This window comes from Mobula hypostoma, chromosome 11, assembly GCF_963921235.1.
Source record: "Mobula hypostoma chromosome 11, sMobHyp1.1, whole genome shotgun sequence".
Lineage (NCBI taxonomy): Eukaryota > Metazoa > Chordata > Chondrichthyes > Myliobatiformes > Myliobatidae > Mobula > Mobula hypostoma.
Window position 1 is genome coordinate 45577099 of NC_086107.1, and position 12475 is coordinate 45589573.

At 39.6% G+C, this 12475-nt stretch overlaps 1 protein-coding gene across 7 annotated transcripts in view; it reads right to left on the bottom strand.

The window, feature by feature from the left end:
* plekha7b (pleckstrin homology domain containing, family A member 7b) overlaps positions 1–12475 on the bottom strand; it is a 423431-nt gene that overhangs the window by 306140 nt on the left and 104816 nt on the right. Inside the window, exon 2 of one of the 7 annotated variants that reach the window (XM_063061937.1) lies at positions 8859–9007. The exons of the other annotated variants lie outside the window; for them this stretch is intronic. Coding sequence (XP_062918007.1) covers positions 8859–8887 — 29 coding nt within the window. The 5' untranslated portion in view covers positions 8888–9007. The remainder of the gene's footprint in view (positions 1–8858; positions 9008–12475) is intronic. 7 annotated transcript variants of the gene reach the window in all.

The following is a 12475-nucleotide window of genomic DNA, read 5'->3' on the forward strand; positions in this document are numbered from 1 at the left end:
TCCAACAAAATCTTCAACACAATGTTAACTGCTGTATTTTGTTCTTTAAGACCTCAAGTATATTCTGCTGGGCTCACATCATCATTCCTCCAGTAGTTAGAACACATGCCAACCTCAGCTTTCCAGTAAATCACAAACTATCTGCTGTAGAGCTCCAGGAAATTGCTGTTCGACTATTTGGAAGTGCTGAACATTTTGCGTCGTGCTAATAGGGCCCAGGTTCCAATGCTTCAGAGTTAATTTATTTCATCATGTTGCCTTTAAACTTGCTGAATTCACTTGAATATTTACTGTTCTACTGCACTGCATCTTATGCAAATTAAATCTTTGTTAGAGTGTTAATAGGAATCCTTTCCAATAATCCACCAAATCTGTTAGTCTGGCAGCAAAACACCACAAAGGTCTACTGAATCCCGACTTGTAACACAAGAAAATAGAAGCAGGAATAATATGTTTCACCAGGCATCTCAAGCCTCCCTCACCATTCCAATGTGATCATAGCTAATCAATACTGGCCTCAGCTCCTGTTCTTTGTCGCATCCCCACACCTTCAGACATCTGAAAGATTAAAGCAGCATAAATCTCCCCCTTAAATACATCTCGTGAATTAGCCTCCACCACCCTTGGGGGTAGAAAATTCCAGAGATACAGTACTCTTAAGAAAAAGAATTTCTACACATTTCAGTTTTAAATGACCAGTCATTTTGTTGTTACTTCCCCAAGTTTGTGACTCTTCCACTGGTAAAAAAATCTCAACATTTGCCTTATCAAGCCCACTTAAGAATAGGATCACATCTCATTCTTCTAAACTCCAAAGAATGCAGGCCAAAACTGTCTTGCCTCTCTTGACAGGACAACCTTCTGACCCCAGAATTTGTGCTGGTGAACCTCCTTCGGATTATCTCCAAAGCTACTATGTCTTTTTTTGGGGCAAGGAGACCAGTACTGTGTACTGTATAGAGAGTGGCCTCACCAATACCTTATACAACTGTTACAAAAACTCCCTATTCTTAAATTCCACATCCTTCACAATAAAGGTTAATGTGTCATTTTCCTTCTTTATTACCTTTGGACCTGCCTGCTGAAACTTAGTGATTCTTGCACTAGAACAGATAGATCCACCTGATCTTCACTCATTTACAGTCTCTCCCTCTACAGTATTTAGATAAAAGTCTCCCTATTGATTCCTTTTATTTCAGTGCATGACCTCACACTTCCCCATATTAAACTTCCTTTAGCATGTTTTCATCCATTTGCTCAACCTATACACAGCTGCAGAATCAATGTCTCATCACAACATACTCTTATGCCTATTTTCTTGTTGTCAGCAAACTTAGACACCTCACATTTCATTCCTCCTCTAAGTAAAGAATAAACAAATGAGGGCCAAGTACCAAAGCCTGGGGTACTCTACTGATTACAGCATTCCAGTCTGAAAAGCACCCATTTATTCCAATTCATTGTTTTCTATGTGACAGGTAGATTTTGAAGCCTGCAGATACACTGCATTCAAATCCCTGGGCTCCTAATATATGCATAAGCCTCTTATGTGACACCTTGTCAAATTTCTTTTGAAAATCGAAATGTAGTGAATCAACAGCTTCCTCACTGTCAATTTTCCCAGTCATGTCCTCAAAGAATTCAAGCAAAGTTGCTAACCATGATACTTATTTTTCTTGAAAATGTTGACCAACTTTGATGATATTCAGCTTCCTAATTGATTAGTTATTTCCCCTTTATCGAATCTAGTGTCCCTGCAAAACCAGATAGATATTCAGCTGACCTACATTCCCCCCCCCATAGTAGTAATGAAGTAATACAATGTTAGCATTCATTTCAAGAGCACCAGAATACAAAAGCAAGGATACAAGGTGGAAGGTACAAGAGCCTCAGGATTTGCACCACCAAGTTCAAGAACAGTTACTACCTCTCAATCCTCAGGCTCCTGAACAAAAAGGGATAATTACACTCAACTTCACTTGCCGTTCATTGAAATGTTCCCATAACCAATAACCTCACTTTAGAGACATTCTCTCTCTCTCTCTCTCACACACACACACACACACACACACACACACACACACACACACACACACACTCACTATGTTCTCATTTTTTAAAATTTCTATTCATCTATATTTGCACAGTTTGTCGTCTTCAGCACTCTGGATGAAACTTCATTTATCCTGTTGTTCTATTCTACAGATTTGTTGAGCGTGCCCACAAGAAAATGAATCTTAGGGTTGTATATGGCAACATACATGTACTTTGATAACAAAATTTACTTTATACTTTAATGTCAAGGTTATACAAGGAACTGGTCAAACTGCACTTAGGGCATTACGAGCAGTTTTGGACCCCTTATCTGAGAATATGCTGGCACAACAGTGGAGGGCCCAGAGGAAGTTTACAAGAACGATTCTGGGAGTGAAAGGGTTAACATTTGAGGAGTGTTTGTTAGCTTGGGGCCTGTACTTGCTGGAATTTAGAAGAATGAGGGGGGGATCTCATTGAAACCTACCAAATACTGTAAGAAGTAGACAAGAGTGGATGTGGAGATGTTTCCAATAGTGGAAGACTCTAGAACCAGAGGACACAGCCTCAGAATACAAAAATCTCCCTTGAGAACAGAGGAGGAATTTCTTTAACCAGAAGTTGGTGAATGTGTGGAATACATTGCCACAGATGGCTGTGGAGGTTAAGTGATTGGGTATATTTGAAGTAAGGGTTGATAGGCTCTTGATTAGTAAGGGTGCCAAAGGTTACTGAGAGAAGCCAGGAGAATAAGGTTGAGAGGGTAATAAATTACCCATGACAGAATGTCACAGGAGACTTGGTGGACCAAATGGCCCAATTCTGCTCCTAAGTATTATGGTCTGCTGTTTTCCTCACACTCAGAATCATGACAGCTGTTTTACAATGCTCTCCTGTTTCTAAAATTGAGCAAAGTTAGGAAGTTTTCAATCCATGTGTATACAACTTTCGTAAACACTTGCTCTAATACTCTTCGGTACAACTTAATTTGTCTATCTTTACCCCCAAGAAGCTGACACCAACTAATCTTCCAGAGACCAGACCTCAGTACACAGTCAGCAGCAAAAGAAAAGGAGAATTTACATCAGAGCACTTCAGAACAATTCTCCAATTATCCCATAATCTTCACCCTCAATACCTCCATCTTTTGTTTTTAACTTGAGTAAAACATACTTTGTCAAGTAACACAGATGGGAAAACAATTCTTCACATCTATGATGATTCATCAGAAGTTGCACGAAGAGATTAGTGACTGCACTAACCTTTGCCATTTCACTCCACAGGTGCAATCTGACCAATGATCACCATGGTCTTATCTTACTTCAGGTTTCCAATTTCTGCAACGCATTTCTGCTCTACATCATTTGTTCCTTGCTGTAGTAACAATAATACCAATAGCAATCAGAGCAAAATTGTTGCTACCCATTCTATCAGTTTGTGGATCATTTTTAAGAAGGACCTTAAATCAAGCCCTTAACTTGTCATAGGGTTTACCTTCCTTGGTGATCATATCAAGCGGTATCAGTTTAAGGGATGGCTGCACAGAGTGGCCTTATAAGTTCATTAGACTATAAGATATAGGAGCAGAATTAGACCATTTTGCCCGTCGAGTCTGCTCGATTTCATCATGGCTGATCCATTTCCCTCTCGACTTCATAGAAACATAGAAAATAGGTGCAGGAGTAGGCCATTCGGCCCTTCGAGCCTGCACCGCCATTTATTATGATCATGGCTGATCATCCAACTCAGAACCCCGCCCCAGCCTTCCCTCCATACCCCCTGACCCCTGTAGCCACAAGGGCCATATCTAACTCCCTCTTAAACATAGCCAATGAACTGGCCTCAACAGTTTCCTGTGGCAGAGAATTCCACAGATTCACCACTCTCTGTGTGAAGAAGTTTTTCCTAATCTCGGTCCTAAAAGGCTTCCCCTCTATCCTCAAACTGTGACCCCTCATTCTGGACTTCCCCAACATCGGGAACAATCTTCCTGCATCCAGCCTGTCCAATCCCTTTAGGATCTTATACGTTTCAATCAGATCCCCCCTCAATCTTCTAAATTCCAACGAGTACAAGCCCAGTTCATCCAGTCTTTCTTCATATGAAAGTCCTGCCATCCCAGGAATCAATCTGGTGAACCTTCTTTGTACTCCCTCTATGGCAAAGATGTCTTTCCTCAGATTAGGGGACCAAAACTGCACACAATACTCCAGGTGTGGTCTCACCAAGGCCTTGTACAACTGCAGTAGTACCTCCCTGCTCCTGTACTCGAATCCTCTCGCTATAAATGCCAGCATACCATTTGCCTTTTTCACCGCCTGCTGTACCTGCATGCCCACTTTCAATGACTGGTGTATAATGACACCCATGTCTCGTTGCACCTCCCCTTTTCCTAATCGGCCACCATTCAGATAATAATCTGTTTTCCTATTTTTGCCACCAAAGTGGATAACTTCACATTTATCCACATTAAATTGCATCTGCCATGAATTTGCCCACTCACCCAACCTATCCAAGTCACCCTGCATCCTCTTAGCATCCTCCTCACTGCTAACACTGCCACCCAGCTTCGTGTCATCTGCAAACTTGGAGATGCTGCATTTAATTCCCTCATCCAGGTCATTAATATATATTGTAAACAACTGGGGTCCCAGCACTGAGCCTTGCGGTACCCCACTAGTCACCGCCTGCCATTCTGAAAAGGTCCCGTTTATTCCCACTCTTTGTTTCCTGTCTGCTAACCAATTCTCCACCCACACCAATACCTTACCCCCAATACCGTGTGCTTTAAGTTTGCACACTAATCTCCTGTGTGGAACCTTGTCAAAAGTCTTTTGAAAATCCAAATATACCACATCCACTGGTTCTCCCCTATCCACTCTACTAGTTACATCCTCAAAAAATTCTGAGATTCGTCAGATATGATTTTCCTTTCACAAATCCATGCTGACTTTGTCCGATCATTTCACCGCTTTCCAAATGTGCTGTTATCACATCTTTGATAACTGACTCCAGCAGTTTCCCCACCACCGACGTTAGGCTAACCGGTCTATAATTCCCCGGTTTCTCTCTCCCTCCTTTTTTAAAAAGTGGGGTTACATTAGCCACCCTCCAATCCTCAGGAACTAGTCCACAATCTAACGAGTTTTGAAAAATTATCACTAATGCATCCACTATTTCTTGTGCTACTTTCTTAAGCACTCTAGGATGCAGACCATCTGGCCCTGGGGATTTATCTGCCTTCAATCCCTTCAATTTACTTAACACCACTTCCCTACTAACATGTATTTCACTCAGTTCCTCCATCTCACTGGACCCTCTGTCCCTTAATATTTCTGGAAGATTATTTATGTCCTCCTTAGTGAAGACAGAATCAAAGTAATTATTCAATTGGTCTGCCATGTTCTTGCTCCCCATAATCAATTCACCTGTTTCTGTCTGCAGGGGACCTACATTTGTCTTTACCAGTCTTTTCCTTTTTACATATCTATAAAAGCTTTTACAGTCCGTTTTTATGTTCCCCGCCAGTTTTCTCTCATAATCTTTTTTCCCCTTCCTAATTAAGCCCTTTGTCCTCCTCTGCTGAACTCTGAATTTCTCCCAGTCCTCAGGTGAGCCACTTTCTCTGGCTAATTTGTATGCTACTTCTTTGGAATTGATACTATCCCTAATTTCTCTTGTCAGCCATGGGTGCACTACCTTCCTTGATTTATTCTTTTGCCAAACTGGGATGACCAATTGTTGTAGTTCATCCATGCAACCTTTAAATGCTTGCCATTGCATATCCACCGTCAATCCTTTAAGTGTCATTTGCCAGTCTATCTTAGCTAATTCACGTCTCATACCTTCAAAGTTACCCCTCTTTAAGTTCAGAACCTTTGTTTCTGAATTAACTATCTCACTCTCCATCTTAATGAAGAATTCCACCATATTATGGTCACTCTTACCCAAGGGGCCTCTCACGACAAGATCGCTAATTAACCCTTCCTCATTGCTCAAAACCCAGTCCAGAATAGCCTGCTCTCTAGTTGGTTCCTCGACATGTTGGTTCAAAAAACCATCCCGTATACATTCCAAGAAATCCTCTTCCTCAGCACCTTTACCAATTTGGTTTACCCAGTCTACATGTAGATTGAAGTCACCCATTATAACTGCTGTTCCTTTATTGCACACATTTCTAATTTCCTGTTTAATACCATCTCCGACCTCACTACTACTGTTAGGTGGCCTGTACACAACTCCCACCAGCGTCTTCTGCCCCTTAGTGTTACGCAGCTCTACCCATATCGATTCCACATCTTCCCGGCTTATGTCCTTCCTTTCTATTGCGTTAATCTCTTCTTTAACCAGCAACGCCACCCCACCTCCCCTTCCTTCATGTCTATCCCTCCTGAATATTGAATATCCCTGAACGTTGAGCTCCCATCCCTGGTCACCCTGGAGCCATGTCTCTGTGATCCCAACTATATCATAATCATTAATAACAATCTGCACTTTCAATTCATCCACCTTATTACGAATGCTCCTTGCATTGACACACAAAGCCTTCAGGCGCTCTTTTACAACTCTCTTAGCCCTTATACAATTATGTTGAAAAGTGGCCCTTTTTAATGCTGCCTTCTCCCCGTAACTTTCACACACTTACTAATTATGAACCTATCAACCTCTGCCTTAAATATACCTAATGAACTGACTTCCACAGCCACCTGTGGCAATGAATTCCACAGATTCACCACTCTCAAGCTAAAGAAATTCTTCCTGAATGGATGTATCCCTTTTCTGAGGCTGTGCTCTCTGGTCTTGTGAACCTCTTTTAAACCTGCCTTCAGAAAAGCATAGACAAGAACTATCCAGACTGGCAGTATGGTACTAGCAGTTACACAGACTTAACGGGTCAGGTGGCTGAAAATCAGGTAGGTCCTTCTTCTCTCGAATAACATAGCTATTTCTGATCACTTGCTTGTATGGTTCCCCACATTCATTCACTTTCACAAACTTACACCCCATGCATCATCCTCTCCTGAACCTCTATCATTTTGCACCACCCATGAAAAGAATGTTTATTTGCAGCTTGACTTTGAAAAGCACATTGGTTAGACTTTGGCCACTTATCTGATGTAATCATTAACCTGCTCAACTGAGCATTTGGCACCACTATTGTCACACACACTGCCATTAGGATTGTTGTCCCTGTAACACCATAGCCTTTCTCAGTAGAGCCCATACTTTCACTTGTCTCAGGCTGGATTGGGTATGACCTGGTCTGCTAGACATTTCCAACATTTTCTTTTTGGTTTCAAATCTCTCCATCAGCTGCGCCTCAACTTTGACATGCCTCTTTATTAACTCTAATTGCTCCTGATAATCTAGCAACCAGACAGCTTCATAAACAATACATCACCATGGCAACCTGGCTACACCCAGTCAGAAATATTTCCTTTGCCCTATCCTCATTCCTTCCCCAACCTTTTTTGTAATATCAAACCAATAGTTTTTCCTCAATTTTCCTATTCTGATGCAGAATCTTCAACTCAAAACATTAACTGTTTATTTCCACACATCACCTTATCTGCTGTTTCCATTACTTTCTGATTTTACTGCTTCTTCTGCCAACGTTCATCCAAAGTCACACTTTGTCTCCTCTGCTTTCACCTCCAAAAATAAGGACAAGGATTTCATGAACTTCCTAGAGAGGCTGAGACCATCTACAGCTCAACCTCCACTGCTTTCCCTTCTTCTCCTTGCTATCTGGCCAAGCATGAAATGTTTGTTCCATATGTGAAAATTCACATAAGATTTTCTTTAGCCTTCCTTCTGGCTCTGCAAACTTACTTTGCTCATTAGACCCTCCTCCTGCTTTCAATTCTACCCAATGAACCAATGGTGGCCACAATCACACTTCAGTCATCCCTTGTCATGTGACATGTATAACTTTTCTGTTCAAGATATGTCCTTTATGTACAATCAAAAAATTGACAGCTGCTCTCTGCTAATTAAACTTAATAGTATTGAGATAAAATTACATCATTAAAGTGACAGTCTGGAATTTACGTACTTTGTGAGATAATGATTAACTAAATGATTATAAAACAACCATAATTAGAAGTAACCTTTCAAAATAAAATACTGACTTTGAGACAATTGAGATTTAACTCTATTGAGGCTGTTACATGATACATAGTTTTGGATGGCTTTGGACTCATTTTGAATTTTCTGCCAATACATCCTCATACCAAAGCTCAATTTTAAATGATAATGCACGACTCTTCAGCTGTTGAAACAAAAGCTCAAACTATAACAAAGATAGCACCCAACACAAATCAACTATGCATTCTACTTGTAATGGACATTTTAAAGCAACGACAATGCAAACAGCATCGTGGAAAATTCGGGGTTTTTCCCCCCCTATACAAATTTTGCTTCTTGTACAGATTATACAAGGATGTTTGATCACAGGCAGAATGAAAATAGCACCTTGCTACAAATTTGGATTGTGTTAGAACAGTCATTGTCACCATGTTCCAACAAGCAGGCAAATTTTAGACCATCTGGCAGCACCCAAACATCAACTACTTATACAACATAGTCTCATGTTAGCCATGTAGAATTCAGTCACGACAAGACAGACCAAATTCAGTCATATTTCCCCTCAATGCTGCGTTGCAGCCAAAGGAGCCAGCACCCTGACCATATCAACTGTTCAGCTCAAGCTTCCTTGTGTGGTTTAAAAAAGAGAGGGAGCTAAAGACCAAAATTTTTCCACTTAAAGACAAAGGAAATCACAATTGCAAAGAAGGGTGGACCCACCCACAAGTCTTACATACCCATGTGCACTAGTAGCCTTGGATTCCATCCTGCAAAGCACAGAGACTTTTTCCCAATAAGCACGACATTACTGCGTAAACTTTTCAATCAGTCGTCTGTGACTATATTTTCTAGATCAAGTGCTTTATTATAGTGCGGAGATGACTACCTACAACAGAATTAAACAACAAGTTCAGTAAAGGCTCCAGCAAACAAATGAGTCATGGGCTGACAGTGCAGCTAAGCTAGACAGGACTACAGATCAATAATTTTTTTAAAAATTATGCACCGTAGACCCAACTAGTCTGATACCATTCTGTTCAGTCAGCAGATGCAAGCATTCCAATTGACCACAGAAATATTCTGGAAAGATGGCCATAGTATTTTAATTCAATGCTTGTTTTCAATAAGATTACACATTGGAGCATAATTGCTTGTTGCTGCCAAGCATACCATCATACAGACATACCCTTTTACAGGCACCTTGCCCAAGTGCTTTAACATGGTATCCAAAACTGGCAAGCAACCGAACAAATCTGTTTAATAAATGGCTAGAAGAGACTGACCACACGACCTTGTGCTCAGATTGTTTATTTCTGTCAGGAAAAAGGAGGCAGTACAGAGGATAGAAACATCCCTGTTCTCGTGCTTCTAAAAACCAAAAAATACTTTAATGTCAGATTATTCCTGATAGTTAATCTAGTTTTCAGGATGATAGAATGACAGGTATTATTTTGGCAGCTGAATGGCTTTAAATGCTGACAGCGTTGTGACTAATGTCTGGATGGACCCAAAAGGAATTATATTCTGTCAACAAAAATAATTGTGCAGACAGCTCAGTAAAATAGTTTGTCCAGACAAATATACACTTCGCACCCTTTATGCCAGCAACAATAAGGAATATTCGAGATGTCTGTAATTTCATTACCTACGCAACCAGCTGTAAATAGGATGGGCTGGTACTCTAACTATTTAGTAGTCTTTATATAGTTAGTTACGATCTAGAATATTACAGATGATTTGGAAAGAATGCTATATCTTTACACTAATGAAGTCAGATGACTATGAAACAAATGTAGATGACAAGCTTTGTTTATAAAAATCAATGGACTTCATTCAGTTCTATATATTTTGCAGAGCAGTTTCGCTGTTCTATTAAACAGAAAAAGTAGTTTTAATCAATTCAACTATGATGTGATGAATTCCATATATGCAAGAATACTCTATCGATTTTAATATCTGGTCTCTCTATACTGAAAACAATCTATAGCTAACAGATTGTTACTATTACACAGGTCAGTTAATGTTTGGCAATACTTTAGTGAATTATTTCAATTTCCTCTCATAATTGCTTCCAGTAAAATATCTACTTGTGTTATTTCTTTCTATAGTTACACCTGGTATGGAAAGGCTCCAAAGCACTCCAACTCCAAGTTCAGCACATCTTTCCACTGATCTCGTCAGACCAGAAATGGGGATGCCCAGGATGGAGAGATAAAAGATGCAGGCACGGAAGAGAAGCATCCTACTGTTGTTGATACACTGAATTTGTTGGACTTTGTGGGAAGCAGATAGCCAAGGCTGAGAAATAACCCCAGCTGTACAGGAGCAAACCTGGTACTGTAACAAATCATCATGATCGGTTTAATGCAAATCTCACAGTAATTAGAATTTGGCTAGGAAAATACCTTTAATTAACTTTTGTTTGTATTCTTAAATGTAAGTTTTCCTACATCTGATGCTTGGAATCAGTTATTCTGTTTCATTCTACCACAGTTGACTTGTTCTGTATTATCAGATCCTCATTGTAACAAACTTTTCACACAGCATCATTCAAATACCTTCATTACTTTCACAGTAGAGCACCCTTCCAAATTTAATATGACCAAAACTCAGTTCAGAAGTATAAACCTTTCATGGTATTATACAAGAGATAATATTATAAGGTTAAATAAATCCTGCAATAAACACAATAAAAACAATTTAATACTTAAAGATTTCTAATAAATCGATAGGCAGCTGGTAGTATAGTGGAGTGGTCCAGGGTTCGAATCCAGCCGGCTCCTTCCACATTTTCCTTCCGTGCTGGGTTAAACATCGAGCTAGCAGCTCAGCCTCAAAAAAGAACAGAAAAATGCTACAGAAACAGCAAGGTTGACACTTGATGTGCCATGAGGTGCGCAAAGGAACAACGATCAAATAAATTGAAAGAAAACATCCTCTTACTCCATTTTCTTACCTATTTAAATATCATCGTGCCTTCCGCAGCAAAATTTACTTTTGACATTTAATAATTTCATTCCCAATTGAAGCTTCATAGAATATTTCTCCAGAAGCTTAAACATTAGCAGCCTGAATTACATCTGCAGACTGTTAATTGAAATAATGTGCGACAGTTGCAAAGGATTCAGTGTGCCTCAGTATAAAGTCGCTATCATTCACTTCCTATAGCTACAAAGGGCAGTGATGTCATAACCACATCTGGGAATATTGTAGGGCTTTGCTCTCCGTAATTAAAGGCTTGGAGCTTTTGGTCTACAGGGGAAAAGAGCGTTATGAAGAAACCGATGAGACCAAGATCAGAACAACATGATCTTTCAGAAGGAGAGGGCAAGCTAGAGGGATCATTCTTATTACTTTCTGAAGTTACTGCTTATCATATCAAACAGAAAACATTGCCCATATGACACAATTCATTTCTAGAGCAGATTTTTGCTGTTCTAACCAAACATATTACAGTCTAAGTTCATAACTGTTTATTCCAAATAGTATGCAGAGAAACAATTTGCAACTTTTAAATGGAATATATACTCCACTCATGCCAATACGACATTCAGTCCTACCCCATCTAGTAACACTAGATCAAAACACCAAGGGTCTTCTTTAAAGCATATTTTAAATGGAACTGAAGAATGTTTTATCGACTGAACAAGGTGCAACTAAAAATTCAGCAAAAACACATTTAACTCCGGGGGGAGAAAAAAGGACACATTAAGAAAGGTCAAACAACTGTTATGCAGGAGGTTCTGTGGCTTTCACACAAAAACTAAATAAACTGCAATCCCCAGATGCAAGAGCAATCAAGGAATTTTTAGTGAGCTTTCAAAAAAAAGGATAAAAACTGAAGAAAATGCTAGAGATTTTTTTTCTTTCCTGAACCCATTGTCTAATTATCCACAAGTCTCAGAAATCAATGAAGGGCAAACATGGCTTCACTAAGTTCAGAATTATCACAAAATGCCTTCAGGAACACAAGGGCTCAGACATGAGCTGTTCAAAATGCAAGTAACCCAGAACTTTTCCTATCAAAATACCTCCACGTGATAATGGCAATTCAGACAAGTTGACATTTCCTTAATGGTAATGAACCTCTTCATTAAATTTATCAATTAAAGAACTAACGAAAACCCAAAAGAATAATGACTGCATGATCATCAAACACTAATGCATCACTGTGTAGAAAGACATGCAGAGTCACAAAGTATGTTTCACATTAAGTAACTTAATTGCTGGAACTCAAATTATTTGAAATGTATTCAGACAATGTGAGGCTGACACACAAGGTAATAACAAGCTGATTTGTTTTTAATACATTCTAAAGACAAGAAGGTTGTAAAACTTTAATCAAGCCCCCAAT